The sequence below is a fragment of the Triturus cristatus genome, chromosome 11 (genome assembly GCF_964204655.1).
Source record: "Triturus cristatus chromosome 11, aTriCri1.1, whole genome shotgun sequence".
In the NCBI taxonomy this organism is placed as follows: domain Eukaryota; kingdom Metazoa; phylum Chordata; class Amphibia; order Caudata; family Salamandridae; genus Triturus; species Triturus cristatus.
The window spans coordinates 479,049,378-479,065,715 of NC_140594.1; the positions used below are offsets into that span (position 1 = coordinate 479,049,378).

The following is a 16,338-nucleotide window of genomic DNA, read 5'->3' on the forward strand; positions in this document are numbered from 1 at the left end:
AGAGACATTAGTTAGTGATAGATTCCTTACCTTAGAATATCCCCAGGCGTCAGACTGAATCTGGAACGTTTCGCTTAGCAGTACTCCTGCGCGTCAGTAGGTGGCGTCGTGCGGCTCTGAGTCAGTCACTGGCGTCGTAAGCGCCGAGATGACGCCACGGAGAGTACTTAGACGCCACCCATGCGTGCTGATGTCAGTTCTGTACATGACTTTCCGTGCCAGGAACGTAGAGCCATGCAAGATACTGACCATTGGTGCATAAAACTAGGGCCCTAAAAGGGATAACCTTAACCCTAGTAACCAGTTCGCATAACGGGGAGGATGGGTGGGGCGGTAAGGAATCTATCACTAACTAATGTCCGTTACAGATATATCGTTAGACAAGTAGTAACTTGGGCATCTGAAAGAGACACATTAGTGATAGATTCCTTTCCTTGGAATAGATACCCTAGCAATACCAACCCCGGTAGTGGGTCTGCGAACACGATTACACCAGAAAGTCACGGAGCACGGAACAGCTAAAGAAGCCGTCCCTCCGGACTTGACTGTCAAGGCAGTAGTGCTTGGTAAACATGTGCAGCGAGGCCCACGTAGCTGCCTGACAGATGTCCTGCAAGGGGACGCCACGTCCCAAGGCAGTAGCGGCCGCCGTTGCCATAGTAGAATGGGCATGCAGCCTCACAGGAGGCTCCTTCTTAGCCAAGGAGTAACATGCTTTGTTGCACAGAACGACCCACAGAGAGATGGTCCGCTTGTGCACCGCCCGACCTCTTTTTGCGCCCACGTAGCCAACAAAAAGCTGGTCATCCACCCTGAACTGCTGTGTACGCTTTAGATAGAATGCAAGCGCACGTTTTGGGTCCAGGCGGTGGAGCCTCTCTTCCCCCCTTGAAGGATGCGGAAAGAAGGTAGGCAAAGTGATGGGCTGCCCGATGTGGAAGGGCGTGACCACCTTTTGCAAAAAAAGTACAGGTCCTTAACACCACCTTGTCGGGAGGAATAGAAAGGAAAGGAGGTTTGGAAGAAAGAGCATGGAGCTCATTCACTCTTCTGGCAGAGGTGATGGCGACCAGGAAAGCCGTCTTAAGAGTAAGAAGACGCAAAGGACAGGTTTGAAGGGGCTCGAAAGGAGCGCACATCAGATAAGTCAAAACGAGAGTCAAGTCTCATTGAGGCATGATGAACGGCACGGGAGGAAACGTGTGCGTAATGCCTTTAAGAAAACGGTTAACAACCGGAGACTTAAAAAGAGAAGGCTGATCTGGAAGCCTCAAAAAGGCAGAGAAGGCCGAAAGATAACCTTTGATAGCGCCCAGAGCGGAGTCCTACTGGGCCAAAGAAAGAAGGAACAGAAGAACTTGAGAGAGGGGCAGAAAGGGGATCCACAGCCTTTGCTGTGCACCATGCCACAAACCTACTCCACCGGCAGGCGTATACCGTTTTAGTGGAGGGACGCCTGGCTGCCAGAATGACATCACAGACCTCGGGAGGGAGAGCGAAGGCTGTCAACTGTCGCCGCTCAATCTCCATGCATGGAGGTGGAGGCTGGACAGGTTCGGGTGGAGGACCGTCCCCTGCTGCTGCGACAGAAGATCCTCCCGAAGAGGCAGACGGATCGGGGAATCAATCGCTATGCTGAGTAGCTCAGGTTACCAGTATCTTCGTGCCCAATCCGGAGCCACGACGATGACTTGGGCCCGGTTGCGCCCGATCTTCTTCAGCACTCTGGGCAGAAGTGGTATAGACGGAAAGGCGTACAATAGACCGCTACTCCACTCGCGACGAAAAGCGTTGCCGAGCGAGTGCCGCCGTGGAAATTCCAACGCACAGAACTGATGACATTGCGCGTTCTCTTCAGAGGCGAATAGATCTAACCAAGGCTCTCCCCACGGCTGAAAGAGACCTTGCACCACTTTCGAGAGCAGACGCCATACGTGATCCATCAAGCACCGGCGGCTGAGTTCGTCCGCCCTGGTGTTCAGAGAACCTGCCAGGTGTTGAACCACCAAGGTAATGCATTGATGTTCCAGCCACGTCCAGAGGCGCAGAGCCTCCTGACATAGGGAAGGAATGCTTTCAGTGCAAGCCGGATCGCCCGAAGCTCCAAAAGGTTGATATGGAGACGGGTCTCTGCCGGAGAGCAGAGTCCTCTGATTTCAGCCTCTCCCAAGTGGCCTCCCCATCCCAGGAGGGACGCATCCGTCACCACTGTGTGCTCCGGTCGGGGAATGGAGAGGGATCTGCCACTGACCAAATCGCGAATCGTGAGCCACCACTGCAACTGCTGTGCAGTGTCCTCCGAGATCTGGACATGATCGGACAGGTTGCCCTGATGTTGCGCCCACTGGAACTTCAGGTCCCACTGCAGAGCCCGCATATGCCATCTGGCATTTGTCATCAGCAGGATGCAGGAGGCCATCAGGCCCAGAAGCCGGAGGGTCATCCTGACAAACCCGGGACAGAGGCTGAAAGATTTGAATCACAGCCTGAATATCCCGGACTCGCTGCTCGGGAGGATAAACCCAAAACAGCGTCGAATCCAGAACCGCTCCAATGAAGGGGAGCTTCTGAGAGGGACTCAGGTGCGACTTCGGCACGTTGACGGTGGTCTGGCAGGACAGGAATGTGAAAATATGTGTCCGGTAAGTCCAACGTTACCATCCAGTCTCCAGGGTCGAGGACAGCTAAGACCTGAGCCAGAGTCAGCATCTTGAACTTCTCCTTCTGGAGGAAGCGATTAACGTCCTGACCCGGCGAACCCCGGGTCAGACGAGACATTGAGGCCCCCCGCCTCCTACAAGTCGTCCACCCAATCCTGCTCGGAGTCACATTGCCGGGCAAGAGGGTCCCTTCCCAGTCTTCGTCCGCCTCTGGCGTAGAGGGAGCCGGTCGCGGCAGCAAAGCTGGAGAAGGGACAAACGGCGTCGGCGACGGCCGGGGTCGGACCGGCGTCGTCTCCCAATGCGGATCCCAGGCCAGAACAAAATGGTCCTGGAACCGGGGCAAGGGAGGAATAAACGGCACCCAGTGTGGTGCCAGGGCCGGAGCCGGCAACGCCGCACCTCGTGGCGCCGGGGCTGGAGCCGTCGGTCCAACAGGATCTGGACATGGGACAGCGGGGCCCGAAGGCGCACCGGCGGGAGCCCGAGGCCTAAAAAGACGGTCCATGGTAGCAAAGAATTCTTGCAACTGTTCGGGATTTGTCAATGGACCCGGGTATGGCAGGAAGGCCACGGGACACCCAGGCTCCAGGGGAGCCAACGGGGCAAAGCCCCTGTCCCCCATGTCCGCCTCCGGGGAGCAACTGGGGGACGTCGGAGAGCGAACGCGCTTCCTCGACTTCTTTTTATGGCGTTGCTTACCGGAATCCGAAGGCGAAGACAGAGCCTGAGGAGTGACGGCTCCGGTCCCGGGAACGTCCCCTGGACCCGGAGCGGCGGCGTGACGAATGCCGGACCTCCAGTAACTTCCGACGCCGCTCCCGCAAGGCCTTGGGGTCCATGGATCGACAATCCCGGAAGTCCTGGGCAGTCTCCAGGCAGGAGAGGCAAACATCGTGGGGGTCCGCCACCGACATATTCCATCGACAGGCCCCACAGGACTTAAGCCGGGCATCCCTACGTGCACCAGGAGAAAAGAGGATACAAAAAGTCTCAAAATAGTCAAAAAGTGACTAAGGTACATGCTCAATCCGGATCTGCGCTTGCTGGCGCGGAAAAAGAAAGAACCGACGTCAGCGCGCATGGGTGGCGCCTAAGTACTCTCTGTGGTGTCATCTCAGCGCTTACGACGCAAGTGACGGACGCGAAGCCGCACAACGCCACCTATTGACGCGCAGGGGTACTGCTAAGCGAAACTTTCCGGATCCAGTCGGACGCCTGGGGATATTCTAAGGTAAGGAATCTATCACTAACGTGTCTCTTTCAGATATCTCTGATTGCCACAGCATGAGAGAATGAACCTGTTCTGAAGGAAATAGGGTTTGACAGAGGCACACCCTTGCATCTTCCCAGGAGTCTGAGTGTCAGGGAAGCAGACAGAGTCCTCCTTGGACTTGCAATGCTACTTCAGATTTATCAGGGCGCAGTTACTGCAGACCTTGGAGTCCTGGTCTGATCCCAAGCAACAAAGACAAATTTGGTGAGGATCTGTCCCTGACACTTCCTTGCAACAGTTTTTACAAGGTTTGAACCCTGTGGTTTCAGGGGGTGGCAATGTTCCTTGCTTTTAAATGTTAAAGAACTTTGTCTCATTAAAAGACGAGGGGTAGCTCTGGGTCTGGTGGGGCAGAAAAAAAAACCCATCAGAGCGCATGTGTGGCGCCTATATGCAGCTCTGCATTTCACTTCTGGAGCGGAACGATGCCATCGCGGAGCCACACAGTGCTACCTACCAGCACACAGGGATACTGCTTGAAAGTTTCTGGATCCAGTCTGAAGCCTGGAGGAGTATCCAAAAGGTAAGTAAATTGTGGTGAGACGAATCTATCGGAAGTTTTCTTATTGAAAAACAGAAACAGTGTGGAAGGAGGCATCATTCAGTAAAACAAGTCGAAGACTTTAATTATAACTTTCATTATAAGCATAGCACATCACTTGAAGAAAAAGATTGAAAACAAATATTTACCCAGAGCGAACCCCCATGCTGGAGAAGTGGATGATGTGTTCGAGAGGACTTCTGGAACCTCAAATATTGGACTCAGAAGAGGCTTCTTAGAAACAGTTTCCCTTTCCCCATAGATTACTTTTTGAGACTTCTTTCCTCGTCCTTTTTTTCTTCCGTACCTCACCTTTGTACTCTAAAAACAGGCGTGACAACAAACGCGTTAAAATACACTCTGCAGGACAGTGATACATTATTATTTTTACCAAGAAACAAAGTTTCTCTAGCAGCTGGGAGGAATCGACACAGGACTCCACTTAAACATTTGAACATGGCATGTCATTGTCAGGTTTAACAATATAAAACGTCAAATGTTACAATGTGTTCCCCAAATGTACAAATAGCTTTAGCTAGATAGGCTCAACATTCTAAGAACATGCTTCCATAAAATTAATTCAAGTGGATCGTCTTAATGTTTCAAAACAGCTTTCTTTTCATTTGCTAGTACAGCGTTGACACTGTGCTGCCTTAATAAATGATACATTTGAGGAATAACTATGTTGCATCTGCTGTGGACATGAGATCAGCTGACGTGTTTTTTTTAAGCCCAGATGAGCATCACTCACCGCTCAGATAGCATAGACAAAGCAAACTGCTTTAAGCACAGATGTGCACTCTGCCTGCTTCACCTTCAAGTCTTTTCTACGTTCTGGCGCCTATTGCATTGGAGAGGTCATGCAGTGTTGTGCAGGGAGCATGGAAGTGACAAGCTGAAGCACGTCTGCTAAAGCAATAAACAAGCATTGGCATAGCTAATAGGTCTCGCATATGCGACCTTATGTGTTTAGCCAAGCAGCACATTAGCCTGTTAATAATCCGGTCATTCCCACAATTTCGTTTTAAAAAATGTCCCCCTTTCTGCTTCTAAATGTTGCCATCTAGTAGCGCTAAACTGTAGATTGAAAATATCAATCAGCGATAATAACCTGCTGTTTATAACTATCACTTAAACAAGCATTTGCAATGCAATCGGTCTGTCCTTTGGGACCTTATATGTATTTAGCTATGCAGCACATTAGCCTGCGTGCTGAAACATCAATGTTCTTTAACATGGAGGGAAAGTAAGCACCAAACTGTGTGACACTCCAGGTAATAGAATACATGGAGAGAAATATTGCCTTTCAGCGGAAATGGAATAGTCCGAAGGTCTGTTTTAAATATAAAGGGCCTTTAGTGGTCATATCACTGAAAATACAAGATTTGAAAGAAATACTATCGTCTATGGGTGCTCATGGAAGACAATTGCTATGGACAGGAATCTAGAGAATGCTAAAGTGAATCTGGTAATTTACTGACCTCTGCTGGTCGTTTTCTATCAAGAAAATTAAACAGAGGCAGTTGGCAGAAAAATTAAAACGAAGAAAGTCCCTCTGCAGAAAGCAATTCTGGTATTTTACTTACCTCTGCTGGTGGTTTTCTGGCAAGACAGTTAAATAGAGGCAGTTAAACAGAAAAAAAAGTCCCTAAGCGGAAGCAGACAAGTCCTAAAATACATACACATATAGGTATATACTTAAGTATATACAAGAGGTCTCGAATGCTCGACCGAAAAAACACACTTCTGTTTATGAAGCCTTGCAGTACGTTTTAAATACTTCGCATCTCAGCCTCCTTTCGTATCGAGCTCTGCATGAACAAACCATGCAGAAGGCGGGTGGAAAGCGTACGCAGTCCTGTCCACAGAGCTCCCTTGGGCTTGAATTGCTATTCTAGCTGGCTAAGTAGCTGCAATTGGAGGCGAGTGGATGGAGTAAAGCTGCGAAGAGGCGCTCCTGTTCTAAAATCTCATCCTATTGTAACCAATATCGTATGTATCCTAAAACAATCTAAACCGCCCACTGCGTGCGGTGATCACGGTCAAAATAGGATTCACTTATGTGTTTGACATGTTAACTATACTTTGGGCCCTCAGCCGTGGCACAATGGACCCCGTGAACTCAAACTCTGTGAAAATAATATATTGTTAATATTGCGCTGCTGAAAACCATTCCCTGCTCACGCGGTACTTACTACGAACCTGATAAAGCAATATAGATAAAAGCTACATCTCAGAAATGCTAAACGTTGTGAATGCATGTAAACACTCCTTGACTTGGAGGTGAAAGTATGTGAACTCGGTTACATCTCAGTGAAGGGTTACATAACAAAACAAACAAGCATTGGCATAGCCAATAGGTCCCGCTTTTGGAACCTTTTAAGTATTTAGCCATGCAACAGTTGCATAACTAAATACTTATAAGGTCCCAAAAGCGAGACTTATTGGCTATGCAAAACGGCCGTGCGGCCGCGAAAGTGAAAGTGATCGCGATCACACATCAAAGCGTCCGCGAAAGTGAAAGTAATCGCGCACTGTAGCTCTAGGCTGGCCTGGTAGCACTTTTTGGAGCCCTCTCAATAAGTCTCGCCAGACCAGCGCATGCGCTGGGTCAGGCGAGACTTAAAAACAAAAACGTGAGGAATATGAAAAATACCATGCACAGTGTCTATTCAGAGTACTTGCTGTGTCATGGTAAAAAAAAAAAAACAGGGTGAATCGTCGGTTTCTCTCGACTGTCATAAGGTTGCCCAACTGTACACTAAACATCGGGCATGTAATCATAGGGCGAATCGCTGGTGTACACTGAGGCTACAAGACTGCACACAAAGCATCAGTTGTGTAATTAACGGTTTAAACACTCGGGGGGGGGGGTTATATACCCTCAGCTTGCTTCGCCGTGTAGTGCTGCAGTCTGCAAGGGGAGGCGCAGTCCAGCAGTACATGGTTCACTTTGAGGAAAAACACCAATTCCTTTTGTTCCAGTTGAGTGTTTGGCTGGGAGCAGTTGAAGCCCATGGGATCAGCAGAAACCTTGAGCTACATACCTGGGTACTCAGGATGGTACTTCAGAAGTTTCCAATAGATGAAGTGAGACCCAAGCGCTCTGTTGGTAAGAATGTGTGCTTTGTCGAATGTTAAGTATGCTGGTCTGTAATCATTTACGCAGCACATAAGAAATGTAAAATCTTTGACAGTGTTTATGACCATCGAACCGACACACTGACGAACCTTAAGTGACTAAAGAGGGAGTTAAATTCATCTAAAAGGCATCACAAATGATGCGATGGTGAAGGGGGGAGGGCCACACATGCATAAGTCTGTTAATGGGACATAAAATCACTGATCAATTTTACCAGAGTGTAACTTGGGACATGTAGGCTAAATAAGGACATCTGCAACAAAAGCATTACCCCACTCAGATGTAGTACATGAAATAAAATCCTGTGCCCTACAAATTGCATGTAATTCTCTGCAACAGACAAATAAATCATCCAAACTATTTATTCAATCAAGACTATGGCTCAGGATTACACACAGGTCTTTCAAGCAACCCGGGCCATGTTACCAGTGTCATAAATGCAACATATCTCTGCATCGGGCGCTTGAACCTTAAAATTAAATCTACTTGCCACCCAATAAGTAGGACCGCACGGTCTTTGGGGTGGGACTTTGTGTAAATAATGCACAGAAGGAATGTCACTTAACAGTCCCTTGTGGTCTGCCCATCACCACTACACCGCCTTTCTGCTGAAACAACTCAACCCTCAATGTATGAGATGCTGCCATGAGTGCTTGCCACTTCCGGTACTGGATGTCAACTAGTCATTATCCTCAAGGGTTGGACAGACAATCAAAAGCAGGAGGCAGGCTGCAAGCCCAGAGAGTGAATACAGCATGTCTCAAGAGACGGCACATGTGCTGCCTAGGCTCGTCCTAAAAGGTGTGGTCAGTACTGAATTCACATTAACGCATTGCCCCCTCTCCCACTGATGAGGTCACGTTTTGTCCCCAGCAGTTTCCTTGATAGATTATGTGTTGTTCCAGGCAGGCTTCAAGGTGCTAAAAAACCTAGGAAAGAAAGTTGGAGAACGGGTGGATGACATCGGATGACAAACAGATCTAAAGATTAAAGAACCATGCAAATCAGGTACCAAGCGTGAAGGCTGGCAGGAGCAAATGCCATTGCTTCACTGCAGCAACAGAAAAGCATTGGAAAAGCCAAAAGGTCTGGAATTGGCTGCCACCCTTGTAGCTTTGGCTATTCTTATTTTGTTTTTTCGTGGTTCTTGCAGAAATGCAACATCAAAAAAAAAATGCTATAGGCAAAATCGAAATGTGACCTAAAAAAAGCACACGTTACTAAGTAGTCCCTACCGGTAAAGGGAACTAGTGTGTGCGTGTGCGTGGATGTGCGGTTTGGAGAAATGCAGAATGCCATAACTTCACAGTGAAGTCAGCCAATGAGTAAAGTGGGCTGACTGGACCCATTGCCCCATGATGCATGCTGAGTGGGTGGATGAAAAACATGAACAACAGACTAAATTATTAAGTCTGCTCGCAAACCCCTATAACTAACTGTATACACAATTTTAGTTAATCAAAAGGTCTTGGCTAACACTGGCCCTAAAAAATGAAATTGGTCTGCCAGTGGCGGCTGGTCTCTTGACTTTGCTAATGCTTTTTGTAATGTTTTTGTGAATCGCAATTACAGGCAGAGAGGGTAGCAAAGAGAGAGGGTTGAACATAGATTAATATGGGGTTGAAAAGATAGATAGGCTTGCAAAAAGACTATCTTATTTTTTTAAATTTTTTTTATAACTATCTTAGAGATACTTGCATAGCTAGATAGAGAGGGTTTCATACATGGAGACATTGCATTGATGGAGAGTTGGTTAGGAAGCTATGGATAGAGTTGCAAAAGTATATATAGATGGATAGGGTTGCTATGACAGATACATGACTAGATAGGCAAGTATATAGACAGGTAGAAAGACAATAAATTGGAATAAACAGCACAGCTTCAATTAGTAAAATAGTTGTCATTGTCAATATAAGCAGAATATAAAAAAAGCAATGAAAGCAAACCAGAAAGCCATACAAGCAAGACATAAATACTACTTATTTTGTTTAGAAGTATAACTGTAGTCTTCAATTAAAATGCATACTAGCATACAAAACATAAGTGCAGGTATAAGTGCATATCAAATCAGCATAAGAAGATGGTAGAAAGTGTCCTGCGTTCACATCAGGCTTTAATCACCAAGGTAGTACTAAAGTAATATTCATCTAAAAAAAAAAAAAAAAAACGGGTAATGAAGGGATCAATCTTGTGAGGCTCGCATGGACTCGGCAGCGAGGCTCGCAAAGACTTTAAAGGGAGGCGCACATAGACAGAGGCTGGCATAGACAGAGGCTAGCAAAGATGATAGAGAGGCTACAGAGAGCCTTGGTTGCATAGTTAATATGACTTGATAGAGAAGGTTGCATAGGTAGACGATTGCCTAGATAGAAAAATTAGCAAATATTGCAAGATTTGCATAGATGGAAATGAAGCACGGTCCCCGCCTAATGGAGACAGGGTGAGCTGTAGGAACATCAAGTAGCTAAAGATTGGCAGATCTAAGTTTCCGCCTTGGGCAGCATACTGTTATGTTTTTGGAAAGAAAGGGTGGCAGGTCAGAGTAAACAACTATAAAGTTAATGGTTATTGCTTTAAAAAATAATCCCAGATCAGACTGGCAGTCATTGCAGGGATCTTAACACCAGCTTAAAATAAGCACTTGTAGAGATGTTGGAGATCATGCTTGCCAACGGGCTCTAGATAGGGTGCAGGCAGTTTACCTTCTCTGGAGCTGTCAGAAAAATAGCATCAGCCTAGTTCAATCTAGGCCATACCAATTTGTTTACAAGCAGGATGTGAAGCATAAAAAGAAGGAATTTATCATAATTTTTTTTTTTAATTTGCAACTGTAAAAAGCTAAATTGCATTGGCTTCTAGGGAAACAAGGCCATCTACATAAAATCCTAAATTGCAAACTACTTTAGAGTGGGTCGGAATGAGACCCATGCCATCATCTCAGTTAGCGAAGATAGAAGGGGCAAGCAAATGTTCGGTTTATGAAGGATTTAAATGCCAAAAAGTTTTGATATCCATTGCACTGTAGATTACACAAAGATGAGCAAGGAGACAGTTTGACCTGAGGCCTGTTGAGTATTTAGTCGAGGAAGAGCAAAAATCAGCTGTCATTTGCGTAGAAATAAAAGGTGGCTCCAAGGCTGATGCAAAATGGCAACAGGCCTGATGCATGCATTAGAATAAAAAGAATTGGCAAAGCCAAAAGGTCTGGTATTGACTGCCAGCCTTTTGCCTTTGTCAATGTTTTTTGTCAGGCACATCCAAATACTTAAATAATGTAAAAAAATCGTTGGCTGAAAGTCAAAATAATGTTTGGTCTAAACAAAAGCACACATTGAGATAGTAGTCCTTAGCACTGAATGAAACTACTATGTGTGTGGATGTGCTCCTCATCAAGGGGCAGAATGCAGTCACTCACAGTGAATTCAGCCAATGGTTGAAGAGCATTGACCACTGCCCCTTGCTTTATATCAAAATTGAAAAAGGCAGCAGCCACTGAATACTGGTCGCCGGACACAATGAAATCAACGATTTCTTTCTTTTGGCAATAAACTCCTTCTGGATGACAAAATTGCACTCCAACAACTCTCCCAGGTGCAGCATACTCAAATGCAATGTTGGAGTGTCGGGTAACAGTCTCCCAGGCTGCACTGCAGCGAGAAGCAACGATCTGGAGATCTGGCTCACCAACTCGTCCAAACAAGATTCCTCCGCTTTTGTGGCCCTGTGCTGCAAACAGGAAGTCAATGAACTGAGTCCTTGGAGTCTCTACTTCTGGCCAGGGCCACGGGACATCTCTTCAATCGGGACATGGCAGGCACAGTCCTTTCTTCTGCTAGCCCACGGAGCAGCAGGTGCAGTCCAATTCCAGTACAGACCCTCCTTGCCAGGTCCAAGGTCAGCAGGGCAGTCCGTCAGTACTCTTTTCCAGTCCAAGCAAGATCAGAGTTCGGGGGGCTAGGGTTGCCTTTTATGCCTAGAAAGTGATTGCAGTCACTAGTCAATGGGCTACTGGGTTCCCTCTGCCTGATGACAACTTTCTGTGAAGTGTGGCCTCTAGCTATCCCGAGTGCTCTATTCTGCCCACTCCCAAGATGGCTGATTCCATCTCTTGGTAAGTAGAGCTCGGCAGCTCCACCTTAGCATGCGGCTACCAGGGGGCTACACGCCTAGGGAAAAAAAGGTTTGGCCAGTGTTTCCCCTCTCTGTTCCCAACACCAACCTGTCTACCCAGACAAAAAAACAGCCTCACTTAGTGGATTCACCATTTGCCCTTCAAAGTCGGCCTCCCCTTTACAGCGTGCGCCTCTTCGGCGAACACCCATTGTGGATTCCTGCCAGACGGAGGCAACACCACCTACAGCACATTCCCTCTCTTGCCACCTGTCCTGGTATCTGTATACACGTCTCCCCAGGCGGCCAAAAGGTGGTCTACAAAAGGTCAATGAGAAACTTGGACAAGAGTGGTAACTTTTTAAAAGTTGAATGTAGCAAAAAAGTTACATCAAACTCTACTTAGTCATCAAGTCAGGTTTAATGCAACAAATTGTTAGATAGCTTGAACTACCAACTCTAGAAGTTCCATTCAGAAGCTGGCACAGCTGAGTTGTCAGCGTGTAACCCTGTACTCGCCAATTAAGTTACTAGTCCTTCTCATAGTAAAAACAACAATTACAATTTTTATTGTTAGAACATTTTAAACACATGGACTACCTTTTCGTATAATGCACCCTACCTTAGGTCTCGATAGTCCTGCTGCAGGGATGACATACACATTAATAAGGAGGTTTGAGTATTTAAACTGCCCTACTAGTCTGCAGTGGCAGGCTGGGAGACATGTTTTCCTTTGTTGTACTCTGGGTGGCACAGTGAGTGCTGCAGGCCCTTAGAGACACTTTAACTTACAGGCCCTGGGTATCTTCAGTACCATACAAGAGAGACTTTCAAGTAACTTAAGGAAATCCAAATGGGTATGAGCCAAACAAACTATAGTTTTAAGGGTCAGACCATTTGCATTGAGACCGGATTAGCAGGGCTCAGGGCATTTGGGTCATTAAAGCAGTGTCTAGTAGTCAAGATGGAGGCAAAAAGTGGGGGGTGCACCCAATTTCCTCACTGCGCTTTGCTTGCATTAAGGTTTTCCTTTACTTGACTCATGTATCAGCTTCCTGAGGCCTATCACATAGTCTATCAAACCCTTCTATGGAGACTCTGATTCCGGCCCAATCTTGTCTGACTGAAGTGAGTGGATCTAGCACTGGGTGTCCATACAGTTGTTCAAAGGAAATGAACAGAACTCTCTTATGCAGAATCACTGTGTATGTGAACAAGCGACATGGCAGGAAAAAAATTCCCTTTCCATCCTAGAGTCTTGTGCAGATTTCCATTCATGCTACTGAAGGCCTTATTAAACCGCTCAACCAAAGCATTGGTCGGCGGGTGGTACGCCGTGGAGAAGTGATAGGCCAAACCAGCCTATTCTCACATTACTCTCCTGTAGGAGGATATACAGATGGCTTCCATCACAGAGAGATCACAGTTATTGGCAATCCGCCTCAAGAAAATATTCTCATGACCTTTGCAGTCATGCTGTAGAAGTGGACCTCAGCTAGGCCTACCAGTGACAGGGGTTCGCCCTTCTCTGCACAGAGTCCTCAGACCAATAGGAAGAAGTTGGCACAGAAAATGGAATAGAAAATACAAAGTTTAATAAACCTCATGAGGTGGAACTATATTCACACAGCACCCTTCGGTAATGAATGAAGTAGCACACCGAACAGAAGGAGCATGGTCCTTTTATACCCACACAGGGACTCAAAAGAAGGCGGTACAAGTACAGAAGAAGGTTTTAAGTACATATAAGGTCATAAAGAAATGCAGTCGACAAGTAGGACGACTTAACAGTTTGTCAATGCTAGTAAACAAATCCTGACCGTTACATACTACTAACAGCTGCAAACTCAACTGGGCATGTGCGAAGGTGGAAGATTCTAAATATAGTTCGTTTCTAGGCAGATTACAAGAGCAGTCAACACTGAGGGAGGACAGAGCACATGGTGAGCAGGTGGCAGCACATGGCAAACAAAATGGCTGCCAGAAATACAAAATGGATTCCACAAAATGGACAAGATAGCCTCTAAATACAAGATGGCTTCCGCTCATGCTAACCCAATCGCTGCTAATTTACAACAGACGACCCTTTTAGCATTAGCTGAAGACATTCGTTCCTCTGGGGTAATTAAATATGCATCCCGTACATCTATTAGCATTATTTCGGCCACCTCTTTATTCAACATTTGTTGGGCCTTTGTTTCTGCAACATTCCTTTTGACAGGTATACAGACAGATGCAAATGGAGCACAGCACTGGACCACATTGGATACATACACAGCATGTAAAAAGTATTGTAATCATTACACACAGGATAGTCAGTAGCTTCCAGCCCCAAGCAGAAACAAGAGTCCAAAACCATCCAGCAAAAGTCCAAGTACCAGTCTCTGGATGAATTTCTGCAGCAATCTTATGCAGTTTTGATATTGCGTCATATACTGAAGGTGAGTGATCCGGTATGAATACGCAACAGCTGCTACCGATGATGCGACATGCACCACCTCTATCAGCCAGAACCACATCTAGAACCATTCGGTTCTGGAGAGCTACAATCCTTGCAATTTGCAGCTCCTCCATAATGTTCCCAAGTGCCATAGCTGTCTGATTGGTAACAGCTTCCACAACTCTAGTCAATCGTCTTATTTTCCTACTGTTTAATGCAGCACCCACAAAGAAGAACAAACCTAAATTAAAATCGACATGTTGTTGCAGAATGGTATCAATTTGGTCTACTTCGTCAGCACTTATTGTCCTTTTGTATCTATTTCTAGAGATATCGTCAAATAATTTAAGGACCCGGTGGTATGATGCAGGTGCCAGAAACGCAGGGGGCAATACAAAGGACACATAGCACACACCTGACCACCCAGCAGGTAGTTGATAATATCCTTGGCTACCACAGATAAAGTAAGTATTATGTGAGGCTATAAAACTACTGTTATTTACACCTTCAATAGTCCGAATTACAGTACATTCGCTTTCCCCCACTGGAATTCTCCCAATACTGCTTATACATAGATCCGCTTTAGCACTAGTAACAGAAATCACAAATTGTTCATTACTGGTAAAAGTTCTCATATTTGTGAAGACATATGGTGTTGAAATATTGTCCGGTTGATTATCTTCCCATTTGGTCCCTTTGGCTTGAGGATAACCATCTTTATCTGGGTAGCATACTTTATTAAGTAGAAAAAGAAGCCCGCCTACTGTACGTCTTCCAGATGCAAACAAAAGCGCATACCACGCTTGACAAGAACCATTATGAGAAAAGGAAGAGGAATAAAAGGTGTTACTCCTTTCTTTTGATGTGCAGGTATCATCCCATACACCCAACAGTTGGTAGTATTTGTGGCATTAGGAGTATGATGCAACATCTGGATAAAGGTATTATTTAAGTAGGATTGTCGATGCTTCTGCTCATGGTAGGGAAGCGTAAAGTAGTGGTGTTCAACTGATACTGAGTAGTGGCGATCAAAAGCTCTCAAGCAGGAGCCATTTTCTCAACGAACCAGGTTATTACTGCTACAGTTACCATAGCAACAACAAACCCTATAGCACAAATGATCTTTCTCTTAGCAACAGTTGATCTCATGATCAGCCTGTCGTTGGAAACAATTGTTGGAGCTCTTATCCCTGGGCAGCCGTTGGTTTCTTCACCGAGGGTCAAGACGGGTGTCGCTACACTATACAGGACTGATCTCTCCCCCCCCCCCCCCGCCACATCGGCATTCCGTTTCACTAACCCAGGGCGGTTGCTCAACCAGTCTATTTCGACGATGCATGCTCTTTCCGTTGTCTCAGTTGATATCGGGATACTCCAGGAATCGTGTGGTCCGGGAAGACTTCCTCAGGTTCGTCAGGTGATATGGCTTGGCCTCTCTCTGTATCCAGGATGTCCCGATGGTCGATCAAGGCAACAGGATCCACCAAGTTAGACGGCACTTTCTTGCAGTGGGTGGAGTGCACCCAGTTCATCCTGTTCGTCACTCGGACCGCAGTTTTCGATGAAAGGAGCACCTGCTCCGGGCCGCACCACCTCGGCTCCAAGCTGCTCGACCTCTGGAAAGATCGGATCATCACCTGGTCTCCAGGTCGAAGTCCATGGCCTTCACCTGCAAACCTATCAGGAAGAGCTTCTCGAACCTGTTGATGAATAGAAATCAAACTGTCAGTCAATTGTGATAGGTAGTCTCTCATCAATACACATGGTACATAATGTATGGGACGTGGTTTAGGAATTCCCCAAATGTTCATAGGCCTTCGGAATACCACCTCATATGGTGTAAGACCAGATCGCGAATGTGGCACTGATCTAATGGACAAAAGTGCTAAGGGTAGTGCATCAGGCCATTTCAAAGACGTGGAAGCCTGTATTTTAGCCAGTTTCAATTTAAGTGTGGCGTTCTACCTTTCCACTAGTCCTGCTGATTGTGGATGGAAAGCAGCATGACATTTCTGCTTGATCCCTAATCCCTTCAGGACATATTCGACAACTTGCCCAATAAAATGGGGTCCGTTATCACTCCATAAAAGTTTACAAACACCAAATCTAGGGAAGAATTCCTTCAAAAGTACCTTTGCTGTAGTGAGATGTATTGTCCTTCGTAGGGTA

General features: G+C 46.4%; 1 protein-coding gene across 5 annotated transcripts in view; it reads right to left on the reverse strand.

Annotated features, from left to right (window-relative positions):
• Window positions 1–16,338, reverse strand: part of CDCA2 (cell division cycle associated 2) — a 458,496-nt gene that overhangs the window by 21,484 nt on the left and 420,674 nt on the right. For 3 of the 5 annotated variants that reach the window (XM_085632793.1, XM_085632792.1, XM_085632791.1), the window contains one exon: window positions 4,627–4,798. In XM_085632793.1, the coding sequence (XP_085488919.1) occupies window positions 4,627–4,798 (172 nt within the window). Of the gene's footprint in view, window positions 1–4,626; window positions 4,799–13,881; window positions 15,870–16,338 lie in introns of those variants that run through there. The other 2 variants (XM_085632796.1, XM_085632794.1) reach the window with 1 other exon arrangement.